Source organism: Oryctolagus cuniculus, chromosome 19 (assembly GCF_051225735.1).
Source record: "Oryctolagus cuniculus isolate XC-2025 breed Fujian yellow rabbit chromosome 19, ASM5122573v1, whole genome shotgun sequence".
Classification (NCBI taxonomy): Eukaryota; Metazoa; Chordata; class Mammalia; order Lagomorpha; family Leporidae; genus Oryctolagus; species Oryctolagus cuniculus.
In genome coordinates this window covers 6,577,901-6,596,426 of record NC_142885.1, presented here as the reverse complement: position 1 = coordinate 6,596,426, position 18,526 = coordinate 6,577,901, and the positions used below count along the sequence as shown (strand labels likewise).

The 18,526-nt window shown below is 48.1% G+C and overlaps 1 protein-coding gene across 3 annotated transcripts in view; it reads left to right on the top strand.

The window, feature by feature from the left end:
- RNF216 (ring finger protein 216) overlaps positions 1-18,526 on the top strand; it is a 138,448-nt gene that overhangs the window by 37,708 nt on the left and 82,214 nt on the right. For all 3 annotated transcript variants that reach the window (XM_089320895.1, XM_070064338.2, XM_051839048.3), the window contains 4 exons: positions 6,237-6,351; positions 14,632-14,771; positions 15,811-15,861; positions 16,967-17,104. In XM_089320895.1, the coding sequence (XP_089177021.1) occupies positions 6,237-6,351; positions 14,632-14,771; positions 15,811-15,861; positions 16,967-17,104 (444 nt within the window). The remainder of the gene's footprint in view (positions 1-6,236; positions 6,352-14,631; positions 14,772-15,810; positions 15,862-16,966; positions 17,105-18,526) is intronic.

The window sequence follows — 18,526 nt, the reverse complement described above, 5'->3', positions numbered from 1 at the left end:
GATTTTTTTTTTTTTTAAAGATTTATTTTTCATTTACTTGAAAGGCAGAGTTAGAGAGAGAGATCTTCATCTGCTGTTTCACTCCCCAAATGGCCACAACAGCCAGGGTTGGGCCAGGCTGAGGCCAGGAGCCAAGAGTTTTTTCCAGGTCTTTAGAAGCCCAAGGACTTGGGCCGTCTTCCACTGCATTCCCAATGCATTTAGCAGGGAGCTAGATCAAAAGTAGAATAGCGGAGTCTAGAACCGAGTCATATGGGATGCTGGCACCACCAGTGTAGGCTTAAACTACTATGCCACAATGCCAGCCCCCAGTACGCACAATTTTTATAAATTCTTTCAGAGTTTTCATTATTATAACTGTAGAAACGTTGGCTACTAAAGCATAATGTAGCGTAATAATGTTTTGTTGGATTTTCTGTTATTCAAGTTGCAATTACTTGATAATTTTTATATTTGTATTGATTTCCTTTTTTTTTTTTTTTATTTGACAGAGTTAGTGTGAGAGAGAGACAGAGAGAAAGGTCTTCCTTCTGTTGGTTCACTCCCCAAATGGCCTCTACGGCCGGCACTGCGCCAATCTGAAGCCAGGAGCCAGGTGCTTCCTCCTGGTCTCCCATGCGAGTGCAGGGCCCAAGCACTTGGGCCATCCTCCGCTGCACTCCCGGGCCACAGCAGAGAGCTGGACTGGAAGAGGGGCAACTGGGACTAGAACCCGGTGCCCACATGGGATGCTGGCGCCAAGTGAGCCACAGCGCTGACCCGATTTCCTATTGTTTTGATAATTTTTTTATTCCAGCTAAATGTTTCCACACCTGACAGCTCAAATACTGCTCTTTATATTGTCAGAGCTGTCAGTTTTACCCCTTAGTCCATCTGCCCCAAACTTGCCTTCCTCTTCCTGGCTCCTCTTGCTGATCTCTGTTCTTGCTACACAGCCACCTTCCAGAAGCCTGCCTTCAGCCTCATCTTGGGAATTCCGTGTGGTGTTCTCCTGGCTTATTGCCTGAATTCTATATCTGATGACGTTCCTTGTCTTGGATTTTTTTTAAAGATTTATTTGAAAGAGTTACAGAGAGAAAGAGGTCTTCCATCTACTGGTTTCACTCCCCACATGCCCACAACTGCCAGAGTTGAGCTAGCCCGAAGCCAGGAGCATCTGTGACAAGTACTTTGAAAGAAAACTACAGGATGCTTTAAAAGGGTGTAACAGGAGGCTCTTAAGTTCTTAAGCCCCTAAGAACACAGGGGGCTTCAGGAGGGCCTTCCTGATGGATGACGTTTAATCTCTAATCTAACCAGGAGTTAAGGCAGTTGTAGAAATAGAAGATGGTGGTGTAGCGGTTAGTGTGGTGGTGCAGCAGGTAAAGCCACTGCATGCAGTGGCAGCATTCCATGTGGGTGCTGGTTTAAGACCCAGCTGCTCCAGTTTTGATCCAGCTCTCTGCTGGTACACCTGGGAAAGCAGTGGAGGATGGCCCAATTTCTTGTGTCCCTGCACCCGTGTGGGAGACCCAGAAGAAGCTTCTGGCTCTTGCTTCGGATTGGCCCAGCTCCAGTTGTTGCCAGCATTTGGGGAGTGAACTAGCAGATGAAAGATAGTGCACTCGCTCGCTCGCTCGCTCTCTGTCTCTGCCTCTGTAAGAAAGGAGAGCTTCTTTTGGGTCTCGATCTCGCATCCATATGGGACGCCAGCACCTCAGGCCAGGGCTTTAACCCACTGTGCCACAGCGCTAGCCCCCTTAGTCTGGGTTTTCATATTCACACTTGACATTGTTTCACTGTGTTGAAGATCATTTGCATGTTAGTTTTTTCTTGTTTAAAAAATTATTTATTTGAAAGGCAGAGTTACAGAGAATGTTTGCGATAGAGGGGAGACAGAAAGAGGGAGATCTTCCATGTGCTGGTTTCAAATGGTCACCACGGCCAGGGCTTGGCCAGTCCAAAGCCAGGAGATTGGAGTTCCATTTGGGTCTGCCATGTGGGTGGCAGGAGCCCAAGCACTTGGGCCATCCTCTGTTGCTTTCCCAGAAGCATCAGTAGGGAGCTGGATCAGAAGTGGTACACTCAGGACTCAAACCAGTGCTCATAGGGGATCCAGGCATCCAGCAGCAGACCAGCCTGCTGTGCCACAGCAGACTCCAAGCTTTGTCTTGAAAATACTGCCACAGATGGACTGACTGTTGAATGCCTGCCATGGCGCATACAAGGAGTATCTTTTTTCTTTTCTTTAGATTTATTTTGTTTATTTGAAAGGCAGAGTTAGAGGAAAAAAAGACCTTCCATCTTTGAAAAATAGGGACCAGCACCGTGGTGCAGTGGGTTAATCCTCCGCCTGCAGCGCCAGCATCCCATATGGGCGCCGGTTCTAGTCCCAGCTGCTCCTCTTCCACTCCAGCTCTCTGCTGTGGCCTGGGAAAGCAGTGGAAGGTGGCCCAAGTCCTTGGGCCTCTGCACCCGCATGGGAGACCTGGAAGAAGCTCCTGGCTCCTGGCTTCTGATTGGCACAGCTCCGGCTGATGTGGCCATCTGGGGAGTTAACCAACAGAAGGAAGACCTCTCTCTGTGTCTCTACCTCTCACTGTCTGTCACTGTACCTCTTAAATAAATAAATAAAATCTTTAAAAAAAAGAATAAAGGAGCCTAAATAAATATACAGGTATATTTAAAGATTTATTTATTTATTTGAAAGGCAGAATGACAGAGGGAGAGACAGAGAGAAATCTTCCATCTTCTAGTTCACTCCCATAATGGCCATCATGGCTGGGGCTGGACCAGACCAAAGCTAGGAGCCAGGAGCTTCTTCATGGTCTCCAACATGAGTAGGTATCTTTTGATTTTCCCAGGCCATTAGCAAGAAACTGGATTGGAAGAGAAGCAGCCAGGAATCAAACCGGCGTCCGTATGGGATGCTGGCTTGACGGGCAACAGCTTTACCTGCTACACCGCAGTGCTGGCCCCCACAAGAAATTTCTTAATGAGCGCCCAAGCCCCCTTCCTTTGAGGGACTTAGTTCTAGTGGCTAGGGCCATCTTTTTACCCACTGTTAAGCTTCTGCTGTCTGGGGATCTCCCCCTGGGCTTCCTAGATGGCTCCCACTGCATGGCTTTGTCATCCTTGTCTCTGCACGTGCGAGGCATTCCTGTCTCTGGGCCTGATCTCCACCAAGCTTCAGAGCCTGTGTCCATCCCTCACCCTTCACATCATTAACATGCCATTGGAGTGCTTCCAGGGCATCCTCACAGAAGCTTTGGCAGTTGTCACAGACGTCTCCAGTATCTTACCAGAGTTCCTCAGTTCTCAGAACTGTTGGTTGAGTGCCTGTCTGATCTGTGAATGTTGAAGCTGGGAGAAATGTGAAACAAGAGGAACGGCATTCTTGAACATACGCTGTTCCTAGGTTCTTTGAGCTGGGCTTCGTGCATACTGGCTGACTTCCTGATGGGTTAGGGCTAGACCCTGAGGATGCTGAGATCCAGGGACAAAAAGTAGCCTTCTTCCAGAGACAGCTGTTAGGAGGGGCGAGGGTCACAGAGGGTTGGACCAGTAAGACGAGTCTTCTGAAAGCCCTGAGAGCTGGGAGCACTAGGGAGGAGATGAAGGTGGTGGTGAAGCCGTCTTTAAGGAAGATGTTCTTCCAGAGGAAGGCTACGTACAAAGGCTGAATCAAGAGTAGCCACGGTGCCTTTGGGGTATGTAGACTGGCAGGTCTCAGAAGGAAGGAATTATATTAAAGCAAGATTTTGAGGGGGCCAGCACTGTGGCACAGCGGGTTAAGTCACCACCTGCAGCGCCGACATTCTGTGGAGCACTGGTTTAAGTCCACTTCCAATCCAACTCCCTGCTGTGCACCTGAGAAAGCACCCACGCTGAAGACCTGGATAGAGTCCTAGGCTCCTGGTTTCAGCCTGGCCCAGTCCAAGCCGTTGTGGCCGTTTGAGAAGTGAACCAGCAGATGGAAGATCTCTCTCTCTCTCCTTCCCTCTGTCACTCTTTATAGAGAAAGGCTCCTTTAGTTTATTATCTTTAAAATATTTATTTATTTATTTGAAAGGCGGATTGATGGAGAACAAGGAAGAGTCAGAGATACTCATTTGCTGGTTCACTCAAATGGCCGCAGCCACCAGGGTTAGTCCAGGCAGGCAGGAGCCTGTAGCTTGTCTGCCATGAGGGTGCAGGGCCCAAGTGTTAGGGCCATCTTCCACTGCTTTCCTGGGCACGTTAGCAGGGAGCTGGATTGGAAGCAGAACAGCAGGGACTCTTACTGATGCTCCAGTACGGATGTCAGCACGGCCGGTGGCAGCTTAACCCACCGCACCACGAACCTGGCACCTATAGGCATTTTAGAGATAACAGTTTCCTGCCAAGTGCCGATTTATGTTTTTACCGTGTGGGATTTCCCTTGCTATCTAGAAAGAATATGTCTTTTTTTTTTTTTTTTTTTTTCAGACAGGCAGAATGGACAGTGAGAGAGAGTCAGAGAGAAAGGTCTTCCTTTTCCCGTTGGTTTACCCCACAATGTCTGCTGCGGCTGGCGCACTGCGCTGATCTGAAGCCAGGAGCCAGGTGCTTCTCCTGGTCTCCCATGCGGGTGCAGGGACCCAAGGACTTGAGCCATCCTCCCCGGCACTCTTGGGCCACAGCAGAGAGCTGGACTGGAAGAGGAGCAACCGGGACAGAATCTGGCGCCCCGACCAGGACCAGAACCCAGTGTGCCGGTGCCGCAGGTGGAGGATCAGCCTAGTGAGCCACAGCGCCGGCCTAGAAAGAATATTTGAATGAGAACAAAGCGGTGAACTCACAGGTTTCTAATCAGGAGCCTCTACATGCAATATGGTTAAAAAGACTAAAGAACATTAGTCAAGATCCCAGGAGTTATGGAAGGTGTAGAAATAGAATATGGTGATGTAGGGGCCGGTGCTGTGGTGTAGCAGGTAAAGCCTTCACCTGTGGTGTTGGCATCCCATATGGGTGCCAGTTCAAGTCCCAGCTGCTCCACTTCTTTTTTTATTATTATTATTTATTTATTTGAAAAAGTTACACAGAGGAGAGGCAGAGAGAGAGATCTCCTATCCGATGGTTCACTCCCCAGTTGGCCACACTGGCCAGAGCTATGTCAATCCAAAGCCAGGAGCCAGGAGCTGCTTCTGGGTCTCCCACGCAGGTGCAGTGGCCCAAGGACCTGAGCCATTTTCTACTGCTTTCCCAAGCCATAGCAGAGACCAGTGGGATGCCGGCACTTCAGGCCAGGGTGTTAACACACTGTGCCACAGCGCCGGCCCCTGCTCCACTTCTGATCCAGCTCTCTGCTATGGCCTGGGAAAGCAGTGGAAGCTTGGCTCACGTCAGAGACTCGGAAGAAGCTCCTGGATCCTGGCTTTGGATCAGCTCAGCTCAGCTCAGCTCCAGCCACTGTGGCCATTTGGAGAATGAACCAGCAGATGGAAGACCTCTCTTTGCCTTTGCCTCTCTGTGACTCTGCCTTTCAAATAAACAAATGTTCCCCCTCAAAAAAGAAGATGATGGTGTCATTGGCTGGTTTAGAGAGAAGGATACTGAATTGATTTTGGGAAGTATTGATGACATGCAGAGTAAGCCCTGTGAGATATCTGTGTAAAAAATAATTCACTAGGCAGTTGAGCAGGTGAAAAAGGCGTTAATGTGGACCGGGAATGAGATTTTTGAGAGTCCTCAACCTGTAGAAGGTAACCTCCCCAGCCCGAAAGAGGCATGGAGAGGAGATCAGGTGAGAAGAGAGGCGAAATCCACAAGGAGAGAAGAGGGAATACCTAGTTACTAGGGTCAAGCTGACCTAAGGCCTATTCAAAACTAATATCAATTACAATCTTGACAGTAGACAAATTACAGTCTTAACGCTAATCCAGGTGCAGCCTGTCTGTGTTAAGCTTGAGCAGTCATGCTAGGGAGTTTCTGTGTTCTGCCAAGTGGGATGCAGTGTCCTGTGACCTTAGTTTCAGACCAGAGCCTCATGGTAGAGGGTGCTTTCTCGAGAGTATCGGTGCTCTGAGGTGGAGTCCCTACTTACTGTCAGGGTGTTACTTCAGCATCACCGTGTAATCTGTCAATAAACATCTAGGCTCTGACAAGCACTCCTGTCTGGAAGGCCGTCAGGGAAGATAGTGAAGCGGGGAATCCGACTGAGGTTTGGCAGTTGCCACCGTTTCACGTGCCTTTGTTTTCTGTTTACTGTGGTAACCTTTCCCTTTCTCAATTTTTAGGCCTTTTCTGATGCCATTAAAAAGTGGCAGGAACTATCACCAGAAGCCAGTGGAAAAAGGAAAAAGAGAAAAGAAATGAATCAGTTTTCTTACATAGATTTCAAGTTTGAACAAGGTAATGGCAAGCCATGAGTGTCATTGAGAGTGTGTGAGGTGTCAGTGCAGGCCTTCCCGCCCCATGCAGTAAGTGACAGAGGGCGCGGTACAGGCTGCCCACACAGTGGCAGCCAGGCCAAGGAGGGACTGTCAAGGACGGGTCTGACAGTGTTTACAGTCTTGGCTTCCTTCTTCCTGCTGGAGATGTTCTGTGATGGGAAGACTGTGGAAGCACAGACGCTGTTAAGCTGGGGAGAAAATGATCTTGAAGTTGGATGAGAATGGGCTGTGGTGTTAACATAAACCACGTAGCCAGTGATTGTTCGCGGCTTGCACGAGCGTCGCCAGTATCTGAGAGTGGCTCATTACTGCATCTCTCTACAATCTGTGATTCAAAATAACTGCTGAACGGAGGGTGACCCAAGTACATGGGTCCCTGCACCCGCATGGGAGACCGGGAGGAAGCACCCAGCTCCTGGCTTCGGATCAGCGCAGCGCCAGCCCTAGTGGCCATTAGGGGAGTGAACCAACGGAAGGAAGACCTTTCTCTCTGTCTCTCTCTCTCTCACTGTCTAACTCTGCTTGCCAAAAAAAAAATAAAATAAAGAAATAACTGCTGAAGCTCTTTACCCTGAAAAGGGTAAGCTTGTAGAGTTTTTTAACAGATATCTGAGTTACCACAACTTTTTCTGTATATTGTTTCAGAAATAGGACTGTTTCTCTGCTTTGCTCCTGTTTGTCTGTTAAATGAGTACTTAATTATAAAACTTAATAAAAAGGGGGGTGGCCAGCACTATGGCACAGTGGGTTAAAGCCCTGACCTGCAGTGCCAGCGTCCTGAATGGGAGCCAGTTCGTGTCCTAGCTGCTCCTCTTGCGATCCAGTTCTCTGCTATGGCCTGGGAGAGCAGTGGAAGATGGCCCAGGTGCTTCAGGCCCTGTACCCACGTGGGAGACCCAGAAGAAGCTCCTGGATTCTGGCTTCAGATCAGCCCAGTTCCGCTGTGGTGGTCATTTGGGAAGTGAACCAGTGGGTAGAAGACTCTCCCTCTTCCTCTGCCTCTTTCTCTTTCAGATAAATAAATGAATCTAAAAAAAAAAAAAAAAAAAAGATGCAGTTCACTTTGTATGTGCTGTTCCATGTTCTTGGTGAAATCATAGTTGCACAGTCATCTCTAAAGTTAATTTATCACCAGATAGAAACCTGGAACCTTTTCCCTCCATCTTTCCCTAGACTCTGGCAATAACTGATCTGATGTCTGTCTCTAATGTTTCTTTTAAAGAGGTTTATTTATTTATTTGAAAGGTAGAGTGGGGAGAGACAGATATTTTCCATCTCCTGGTTCATTCCCCAAATGGCTGCAACAGCCAGGACTGGGCTAGGCTGAAGCCAGGAGACGGGAGCTGCTTCTGGGTCTTGCACGTGGGTGCAGGAGCCAAGTAATTTGGGCCATCTTCCACTGTTTTCCCAGGAGCATTTGCAGGGAGCTGGATCGGAAGTGGAACAGTTGGGACTTAGATCAGTGCCCATATGGGATGCCAGTGCTGCAGGCAGAGGCTTAACCCTCTGTGCCACAGCGCTGGCCCCTAGTGCAATGGTTTCAAGGTTCATCTGTGTAGCAGCATTAGTGCTTCACTCATTTTTACTGCCGAATTAATACTCATTGTATGTGTGTACCACATTTTATTAATTCATCATTTGTTGAAATTTTAAGTGATTAACTGATATTTTTTAAAGATTGTCATGTCTAATTTATTTCACTTTTAATTTATTTTATTTGAGAGGCACAAAAAGAGAACCAGATGGACAGAGAGAGCCCCCATTTCCTGCTTTACTCCCTAAATGCCTGCCATGGCCAGGGCTGAGCCAGGCTGAAGCCAGAAGCCAAGAACTCCACCCAGGGACCAGAATTGTACTGTGGGCTAAGCTGCCAGTTACAGTGCCAGCATCTCATAGAAGCACCGGTTTGAATCCTGGCTTCTCTGATTCTGTGCCAGCTACCCACTAATGTTTCTGGGGAAAGCAGGGAAAGATGGCCCAAGAAACCCAGATGGAGTTCCAGGCTCCTGGCCCGGCCTCACTCATTTTGGCTTTGGGGGAATGAACCAGCACATGGGAGATGGATCTCTCTGTCTTGCTCATTCTCTTTTTATCTGTAACTCTGCCTTTCAAACAGATTTTTTTTTTTTTTTGGACAGGCAGAGTTAGAGAGAGAAAGGTCTTCCTTTTTCCATTGGTTCACCACCCAGGTGGCTGCTGCCATGGCTGGCTGGTGCATAGCAGCTGGCACACTGTGCTGATCTGAAGCCAGGAGCCAGGTGCTTCCTCCTGATCTCCCATGCGGGTGCAGGGCCCAGGGACTTGGGCCATCCTCCACTGCCTTCCTGGGCCACAGCAGAGAGCTGGATTGGAAGAGGAGCACCAGGACGGAATCCGGCGCCTCAACCGGAACTAGAACCCGGGGTGCCAGCGCCGCAGGCGGAGGATTAGCCTAGTGAGCTGCGGCACTGGGCTCAAGCTGATTTTTTGAAATTTAGTTTATTTGAAGATTAGAGTTTGGAGGAAGAAGGAGAGAGAGAAAGATCTTCCATCCGGTGGGTCACTCCCCAAATGGCTACAGTGGTCATGGCTGGGCTAGACTGAAGCCACGAGCCAGGTGCTGCCTCTGCGTTTCTCATGTGGGTGCAGGGACCCACTACTTGCACGGTCACTGTGGCCTCCCCGGGTGCGCATTCAGGATCAGAGCTGGGATTGAAACACTGGTGCCTCCACGTGGGATGTGGGTGTCCCAGGGGACAGCTTAACCTCCAGGCCAAATGCTGCCCCCAGCCAACTGGTTTTCAAAAAGGTACAGGAGCAATTCAGTGGGAGAAAGCTATACTCTCTAAATATTTTTAAAGATTTTTTCATTTATTTGAAAGGCAGAGTTACACAGAGGCAGAGGCAGAGAGGTCTTCCACTACTGGCTCGCTCGCCAGATGGCAATGGCTGGAGCTGCGCTGATCCAAAGCCAGGAGCTTCTTTCAGATCTCCCATGCAGCTGCAGAGGCCCAAGGACTTGAGCCATCTTCTGCTGCTTTTCCAGGCCATAGCAGAGAGCTGGATCAGAAGTGGAGCAGCCGGGACTTGAAACCGCACCTATATGAGATGCCAGCACTGCAGGCCACGGCTTTACCTGCTACGCTGTGGTGCCAGCCCCAAAAGCTATACTTTTTAAGCACATGATTCTAGGGCAGTTGGATATCCATAAGCAAAAACAAAAACACCTTGAGTTTCTACCTCACACATAATGTAAAACTGTAAAACTTTTTTTTTTTTTTTTTTTTTTGACAGGCAGAGTGGACAGTGAGAGAGAGACAGAGAGAAAGGTCTTCCTTTGCCGTTGGTTCACCCTCCAATGGCCGCCGCGGCCGGCGTGCTGCGGCCGGTGCACCGCGCTGATCTGATGGCAGGAGCCAGGAGCCAGGTGCTTTTTCCTGGTCTCCCATGGGGTGCAGGGCCCAAGCACTTGGGCCATCCTCCACTGCACTCCCTGGCCACAGCACAGAGCTGGCCTGGAAGAGGGGTAATTGGGACAGAATCCGGCGCCCCGACCGGGACTAGAACCCGGTGTGCCGGCGCCGCAAGGCGGAGGATTAGCCTAGTGAGCCGCGGCGCCGGCCCAAAACTGTAAAACTTTTATGAAAATCATAGAAGAAATCTTTAAGATTTAGGGATACTCAGAGTTCTTAGACTTGGCACCATCAAAATTCAAAACATTTAGTCAGCAAATGACCTTTTTTAAGAGAACAAAAAGACAAGCTACAGACTGGGACAAAGTACTTGCAAAGCACATCTCTGACAAAGGACTACTGTCTAGAATAAAAAGATCTCCTAAAACTTAACAGTAGGGCCAATTCTATGGCCGGGGGGGTGGGGGTAAAGCTGCCTGCCTCCTGCAGTGCCGGGGTCCCACATGGTTTCTGTTTTGAGGCCCAACTGCTCCACTTCTGATCCAGCTCCCTACTAATGTGCTTGAGAAAGCAGCGCACGATGGCCTGAGTGTTTAGGCCCCTGCCACCTGTGGGAGCCCCTGGTGAAGCTCCTGGCTCCTGGCTTTGGCCTGGCCCAACCCTAGCTCCATTTGGGGAGTGAGCCAGCGGATGGAAGATCTCCCTTTCTGTCGCTGCCTCTACCTCTGCCTCCCTTTGTCTGTAACTCTGCCTTCAAATAAATAAATAAATCTTAAAAAAAAAAATAAGGTAGAAGAACAAATTAGAGGCCGGTGCCATGGCGCACTTGGTTAATCTTCCGCCTGTGGTGCCAGCATCCAGTATGGGTACCGGTTCTAGTCCCAGTTGCTCCTCTTCCAGTCTAGCTCTCTGCTGTTGCCCGGGAGGGCAGTGAACAATTGCTCAGGTGCTTGGCCCCCTGCACCCACATGGGAGACCAGGAGGAGGCTGGATCAGCACAGCACCAGCTGTGGTGTCCATTTGAGGAGTGAACCAGCGGAGGGAAGACCTTTCCCTCTCTCTCTCTCACTGTCTAACTCTGTCTGCCAAATAAATTTTAAAAAAGAAAAGAAAAACAAATTAGAAAATAAAAGATAGAAGATATTTCACCAAACAGACTTTGTGGATGGCATATAATAATATAGAATATGCTTAACTTCATTAGCAATTCAGTAAATGCACGTGAAAACCACGATGAGATCATCACACACCTTACAGCATGGCTAAAACAATAAGTAGTGCAGAGAAACTGAATCACCAGTTTAAAAGGTTCAGCTACCAGGCCCGTAGTTAGGCAGTCTCTCTAAAAACTAAGCATGCAGTTGCAACACAACCGAGCAGCTGAATTCCTGTGCATTTATCCAAGAGAAAAGAAAACTTAGTTTCACAAAAAATCTTGTATATACATGGTCATAGCAACTTTATTCAGATGGCCAAAAGTTAGAAAAGGCAAAATGCTTTTCAGCTGGTGAATAATTAAACTGTGGCACCACCCATACCATGGAATCCTGTTCAGCCATAAAAAGAAACAGTTGATACATGCAGCCTGCTGGGTACATACCCAGAAAGCTGCTGAATGGGAAACCTGATCCCAGAGTTTACCTTTGGTGTGGTTAATTCAGCGAACTTGAAATGAAATGAGGCAACTGCAGAGATGAAAGGCAGGTCGGTGGTTGGCAGGGGTAAGGAAAGTGCTGGCAGGGGTGGCTCTGAAAGGCGGCAGCAGTGGTCCCTGTGAGGCAGGTGCTGTCGGGACCATCTTGGTGGTGATGTCAGGGGAAGCGGGCACAGGTTGCCAGGCTGTCTAACAACTGCATGTACATAAGTGTGTCAGGAGAAAAGTTAGAGGGACGTTTGTAGATTAGGTTGCATTTATTTTCAGAGTACAAGAGTAAAAATTTTTAAGATGTCAACTTTATAAGCCATTAAAAAAACTGAGTAAAAGAGGCCGGCGCCGTGGCTCACTAGGCTAATCCTCCGCCTGTGGCACCGGCACCCCGGGTTCTAGTCCCGGTCGGGGCGCCGGATTCTGTCCCGGTTGCCCCTCTTCCAGGCCAGCTCTCTGCTGTGGCCCGGGAATGCAGTGGAGAATGGCCCAAGTCCTTGGGCTCTGCACCCCCATGGGAGACCAGGAGGAAGCACCTGGCTCCTGGCTATGGATCAGCGCGGTGCGCCGGCTGCAGCGCACCAGCCACAGCGGCCATTAGAGGGTGAACCAACGGTAAAGGAAGACCTTTCTCTCTCTCACTGTCCACTCTGCCTGTCAAAAAAAGAAAAAAAAAAACTGAGTAAAAACAAAGGGAGAAATAATAAAGAGCAAAAATTAATTTTTAAAAATTTAGGTGGAGGCTGGCGCCGCAGCTCACTTGGCTAATCCTCCGCCTACAGCGCCGGCACCCCAGGTTCTAGTCCAGGTTAGGGCCCCGGTTCTGTCCCAGTTGTTCCTCTTCCATTCCAGCTCTCTGCTGTTGCCCGGGAAGGCAGTGGAGGATGGCCCAAGTGCTTGGACCCTGCACCCGCACAGGAGACCAGGAAGAAGCACCTGGCTCCTGGCTTCGGATCGGCGCAGTGCACCGGCTGTAGCAACCATTGCGGGGGGTGAACCAACGGAAGGAAGACCTTTCTCTCTGTTTCTTTCTCTCACGGTCTAACTCTGCCTGTCAAAAAAAAAAAAAAAAAAAAAAAATTAAGTGGAAATGATAGTAACTAATGTTCATTGAGAACTTAGTGCATACCAAAAACTTGCTTAAATGCTTTACATAGATTAATGCATTTGTGCTTGTGAGAAATATGTACCATTATTAGCACTTTATAGATGAAAAATCCAGAGCACAAAGAGGTTAAGTGACTTGCTGAGTTTTACCCAAGCTTGGATTCCAACTTCAGCACTGTGGCTTCTAAGATTTATGTATTTATTTGAAAGTCCAGAGTTACACAGAGAGAGGAGATGCAGAGAGAGAGGTCCTCCATCCACTGGTTCACTCCCCAATTGGCTGCAACGGCCGGAGCTGTGCCAATCCGAAGCCAGGAGCCTCTTCCGAGTCTCCCACATGGGTGCAAGGGCCCGAGGACTTGGGCCATCTTCCACTGCTTTCCCAGGCCATAGCAGAGAGCTGGATTGGAAATGGAGCAGCTGGGTCTTGAACCGGTGCCCATATGGGATGCCAGCACTTCAGGCCAGGGCATTAACCCATGGTGCCACAGTGCCAGCCCCAAAGCCTACTCTTAACACTGTTCTTTTAGCTACACTCTCTTTTTTTTTTTTTTTTTAAGATTTATTTATTTATATGAAAGAGTTACACAGAGAGAGAAGGAGAGACAGAGAGGGAAGACCTCCATCCACTGATTTACTCCCCAATTGACCACAACAGCTGAAGCTGAGCCGATCCAAAGCCAGAAGCCAGGAGCTTCTTCCAGGTCTCCCACATGGGTGCAGGGGCCCAAGCACTTGAGCCATCCTCTACTGCCTTCCCAGGACATTGCAGAGAGCTGGATCGGAAGTGGAGCAGCCGGGACCGGAACTGGTGCCCATATGGGATGCCAGCACTGCAAGTAGCGGCTTTACCCGCTACACCACAGCGCTGGCCCCAGCTACTCTCTTAAAACCAGAAACTGGTGAAAACTAACAAGAGAAAAGGAGAATAAAATACGATACATCAGGAACCAGATGTGGTAAATACTGTTTAAAACCAAAAGAAATTACTGAGAATGGACTTGTGAATAGACTGTCTAGATGAAATAGCTTTCTAGAAAAATATAAATTTTGGAATCAACAGAAAATATCCAATGCCTACACATACTAAGTACAATATTTGCTATTCTATTAAATGTTTGATTTTTAACCGTTGCTATGGTGAATCTAGGTAATACTCTGAATTTTTCTGTATATTTGAAAATTTTAAAAATTAAGTTTAAGGCCGGCGCCGCGGCTCACTAGGCTAATCCTCCGCCTTGCGGCGCCGGCACACCGGGTTCTAGTCCCGGTCGGGGCGCCGGATTCTGTCCCGGTTGCCCCTCTTCCAGGCCAGCTCTGTGCTGTGGCCCGGGAGTGCAGTGGAGGATGGCCCACGTGCTTGGGCCCTGCACCCCATGGGAGACCAGGAAAAAGCACCTGGCTCCTGGCTCCTGCCATCGGATCAGCGTGGTGCGCCGGCCGCAGCGCGCCGGCCGCGGCGGCCATTGGAGGGTGAACCAATGGCAAAGGAAGACCTTTCTCTCTGTCTCTCTCTCACTGTCCACTCTGCCTGTCAAAAAAAAAAAAAAAAAAATTAAGTTTAAGGAACATATAGCACATTAGGAACTACCAGAATAGCTAAAATTAAAAATTGCTGTTAACAGGTGGGGGTAAGGATGTAGAGTGACTGAACCTCATACTGCCGGGGGTGCAGGTATAAATTAGAGCATACACTTTGGAAAATTATTTTTTAAAGCTGAAAATTCAGCGTATCCCATAATTGAGCATTTCTACTCCTTCACGTATACCCAGCTTGACTGCTCTCATCAGTACGTATCTGTGAGCAGCGCTGGGTCTGACAACCCCAGACTGTGAGCCCAGATGCCCTCAGCAGTAGAACAGGGGCGACGCTGACGGTAGTGCTAGAGGCTCTGCAACTGGGGCGCAACGAGGAGCGACCAAGATCTGAAGGCACGTGGTAGACTGGTGGATGGGGAGGGCCCAGTGTTCCCAGATGATGCACCTGCTGTTCAGGAGGCCTGGGCCACAGTGCGGGGCGTACAAGGGACACCAGCAGTCAGCCTGCTTCCTGAGCCGTGTCTGCATGATTTTGTGTTGTCATGTGTGTTCCCAGGTGACATAAAAATAGAAAAGAGGATGTTCTTTCTGGAAAACAAGCGGCGACACTGTAGGTCTTACGAGCGGCGTGCCCTCCTTCCAGCTGTGCAGCAGGAGCAGGAGTTCTATGAGCAGAAGGTCAAAGAGATGGCAGAGGTAGGCAGATGTGCTTCTCTAGGAGTCTAACCAAAGTTCATAGTTTAAATAAATCGAATTTATGTGAGCAGAATTTTAATCAGAGCTTAAAATTTCCATTTTAATTTTTCAAAATAGATTTCCAAATGTGCTAGTCAACCAGAATAAATGCAGTGCTGGTTGTGAGTAACTGTAGCATGGGTTCCACAAGGTCGGAGCTGTCGCCACGGTGCTCAGACGCTGTTTGCTTTCTGCACCGTGGAGTGTGTACCAGCCCAGCAGAGCTGCAGTGCGTGAGCAGGAGCAAGGCAGTGGCACAGATTCAGCAGTAATCACGTGGGCTCACACTTTTACAATGCCAGGTTCACACAAATACACGCATGTTCTCCCTCACGTGTGGGAACTAAAGTTTAAAAACCAAATATTGCTACATATGTAGTTTTGTAAAACTTTGTTTTATACCTTTGTCCAGATAAGTTTTTAAGAATGTTATATTACTGTAGTTTTAATGATCTGTGATCTCTTTAAAATTTATTGTAAATGGGTGGAATGGTCATTTTTCCATTCAATTATTGTTTATAGCCATTGTCAATATTCCCACTAAACTAGGGTCTTTTTGCTTTTTACTGGTTAAGCTTCTCATTTGATGAAGTTTAAGCCTTTCTACTGTAATGTAATTTTAAAATACATTATCTCAAAAACTAAAAAAGAAGGGGAGAAGAGAAGAGGGTGGGAGGGAGGAAGGAGGAAATATCATTACATTCTTAGCATTGTGTCTACAGATCACATTGAATCAGTTAAAGACATTAAAATTTAAAATTGCGGTAGAAAAAATGCCACTGTCATCTGAAAATGTTCTATGTGTCAGTTTTCTCTTATTCATTCTGCATTTTAAGGCAGATTTAAGAAAAATATTCCCATATTTTCTAGTACTTGTTTTAACTTATCTCTGATACGTTTTAAGAACAACTGACTATTAATAAGAGTTCTTTATGTGTGTGGAAGTAAGTACTAAATATTGGTTCTTCCTTACTAAATTTATATCTGAATTTTTCCTCAGCATGAAGACTTTCTGCTTGCCCTGCAGATGAATGAAGAACAGTATCAAAAGGTGATTTGAAGTCTCAGCTAATTCATTTGTTTTGGTTATTTTCATAGGCTGTTTTATCACATTTCCTCAGTGTTCTGATGTTTGTTTAGATATAACCTCTGGGTGATCTGAGTTTGTGATTTGACCAAGTTGCAGTCAGCTACATGACCTAAGATAGTCAGTGTTGATTCCAGACTGCACCAGAAGATGTGAATGTTTTTCAAAAACATTACCTGGAATCTGCCAGGTAGATTGTTATCAGAAAAGCAGGAGGTTGGTGTCCTACTCAGGGCCAGATGGCTTTCTGTGCAGTATCTGCCATCCTTACACAGTGGCCTTCTCCAGTGTGGGAGAGAGTAGGTTAATAAAGAGCGTAACTTTGTTGTGTCTTCTTCAAGGTTACTGCTTTGGTTGGCTTCAGTAGCCCTTTAAGATAAAGCTTGTCTGAAGTCCCAAAAAGATAGATAGGTATTTTCTCTGATATGTGATAGTTAATACAGAATACAAAAAAAAGTATAAGGGTAAAATGGACGTCTTGTGATTTGATTGTTTTTAGTCCTTCTTTTTATTTGTTGATTATTATGGTTAGTGGTGCAGTAAGCCTCTAATTACAGAGTGAATTGAAATTATGTTTTTGCAAAAATTAAGGAAGGGAAGAATGGTTATCTCAGAATTATACCTTTGAAATACATGAAATCTGTTCTCTTTCTGTTAAGAAAGTTCTTTAAAAGACAAAGCTTGTCTGGTTACGGCCCTCATGTTCCTGTGCATAGCAAGAAGGGCAGGGCCCAGCTTTGAGAAGTGTTTCGGTAGCATCTCGGGCTGCTCATCCCTGACTTTGAGAATCCCGCGGCGTCTAGTTGCGGGTGTTCTAGTTCCCTGGCCCTGGGAGCTTGTTGCACAGACCTCCCTCCCTTTACTCCAGAGGATAGGAGCGCACTGTCTGTGGCTGCCCTTGCCCTCGTGTCTCAGGCTGGCTTTGTGCAGCAGAAGGCGGCTCAGTGCTTCATGGCCCCAGAGGTGGCTTTGCACCCCAGAGTATGGATGTGCATCTGATGACAGATGAATGAGGCTGCCCCACGGCCTGAGTAGAGGGCATTTCACGTGTGTGTCTGATGATCTGCAGGACGGCCAGCTGATTGAGTGCCGCTGCTGCTATGGGGAATTCCCATTCGAGGAGCTGACCCAGTGCGCAGATGCTCACTTGTTCTGCAAAGAGTGTCTCATCAGATATGCCCAAGAGGCCGTCTTCGGGTCTGGAAAGGTAAGAGCTGTCTGTTATGTCCATGCTTGAGAAACTTGTTTTTTTTTTTTTTTCTTTAAGATGTGTTTATTTATTTGAAAGGAAGAAAGATCACTCCTAATCACTGGCTCACTCCCCGAGTGACCACCGTAGCCAGGGCTGGGCCAGGCCGAAGCCAGGAGCCTGAAACTCCCTCCTGGTCTCTCACATGGGTTGCAGGAGCACAAGTCATCTGTTGCCTTCATGGCACATTTGCAGGACGCCGGATCTGAGGCAGAGCAGCCAGGACTTGGACTCCCAGCTCCCTGTGGGAGTGATGCACCATACTGGCTGCCCCCTTCTGACTGACCAGCCACAAAGTGGGCTTCCCGCATCTCCCTCTGAGGCTCATTTAATTTGCTAGAATGGCTAGCAGAACTAAGAGAAACAGTTCACCAGTTTTATAAAGGATAATTGAGAGGATTCAAATGAGCAGCCGCATGAAGAGGATGCCTAGGGTGAGGGCTGGAGACGTCCCACGCAGTTGAGCTTCACTGCCCTCCTGTGGTCAGTGACAGTGTTCTCCGTCCAGGACCTCTCCAGTTGGCTTTTGGGTTGTTGCAGAGATGTCGTTGCGTAGCCAGGACTGAAACGTGGATTGCACAGGCGCATGCTCTGTCGCTAATGAACCAAGTAGGCTCCTTCTCAGCCTCTGCAGCATTCCTCCATGGCGTGTCTGAAGTGAGGGCCTGTGACAGGGGCTTCTGTTAGGACAGCTGCAGGGCGCAGTTTCTGGGGTCTGCCTTAGCAAAGAGAAATTCTAGTTTCTGCGGCCTACCTTGGAGAGAAGCAGCAGATTAAAAGAGTGCAGGAGAAGGTCAGGGAGAGACTTTGTTTCTGAGGCTTACAGTGCCTGATGCTGTTAGCAAAAGACTTTTTCTGAGGCTGTTTTGAAGCAGCTTCAGGGACAGTGGACAAAAGGCCAGATAATCTAATTTTATTTTTCTGCTCAGTAAGGGATTAACATGGGCTATGAGAGTTACGAGCCAGGATGAATATCAGAAGGTCTGTGTATCCTAATACCACACTGTCAGAGCGTGGGAGCGACTAAGGAGACGGGATACAGAATGTCCTGTGGGGTCCTAAGCCAGAAAGGGGGAATTGGAAAATCTGGTGAAATCCAAATGAAGACCGATTAGGAGCCAGTGTTGTGGCATAGCAGGTTAAACTGCCACTTGCAATGCCATTATCCCTTGACATAGTGCCATTTAGAGTCCTGGCTGCGCCTTCATCCAGTCCAGCTCTTGCTGATGTGCCGAGGAGGCAGCAGATGGCTCACGTACCTTAGCCCCTGCCAGACATGTGAGAGACCTGGATGGATTTCCCGGCTCTCGACTGCAGCCTGCATCAGACCTGATTGTTGAGGCCATCTGGGGAGTGAACCAGCAGATAGATGCTCTCTTT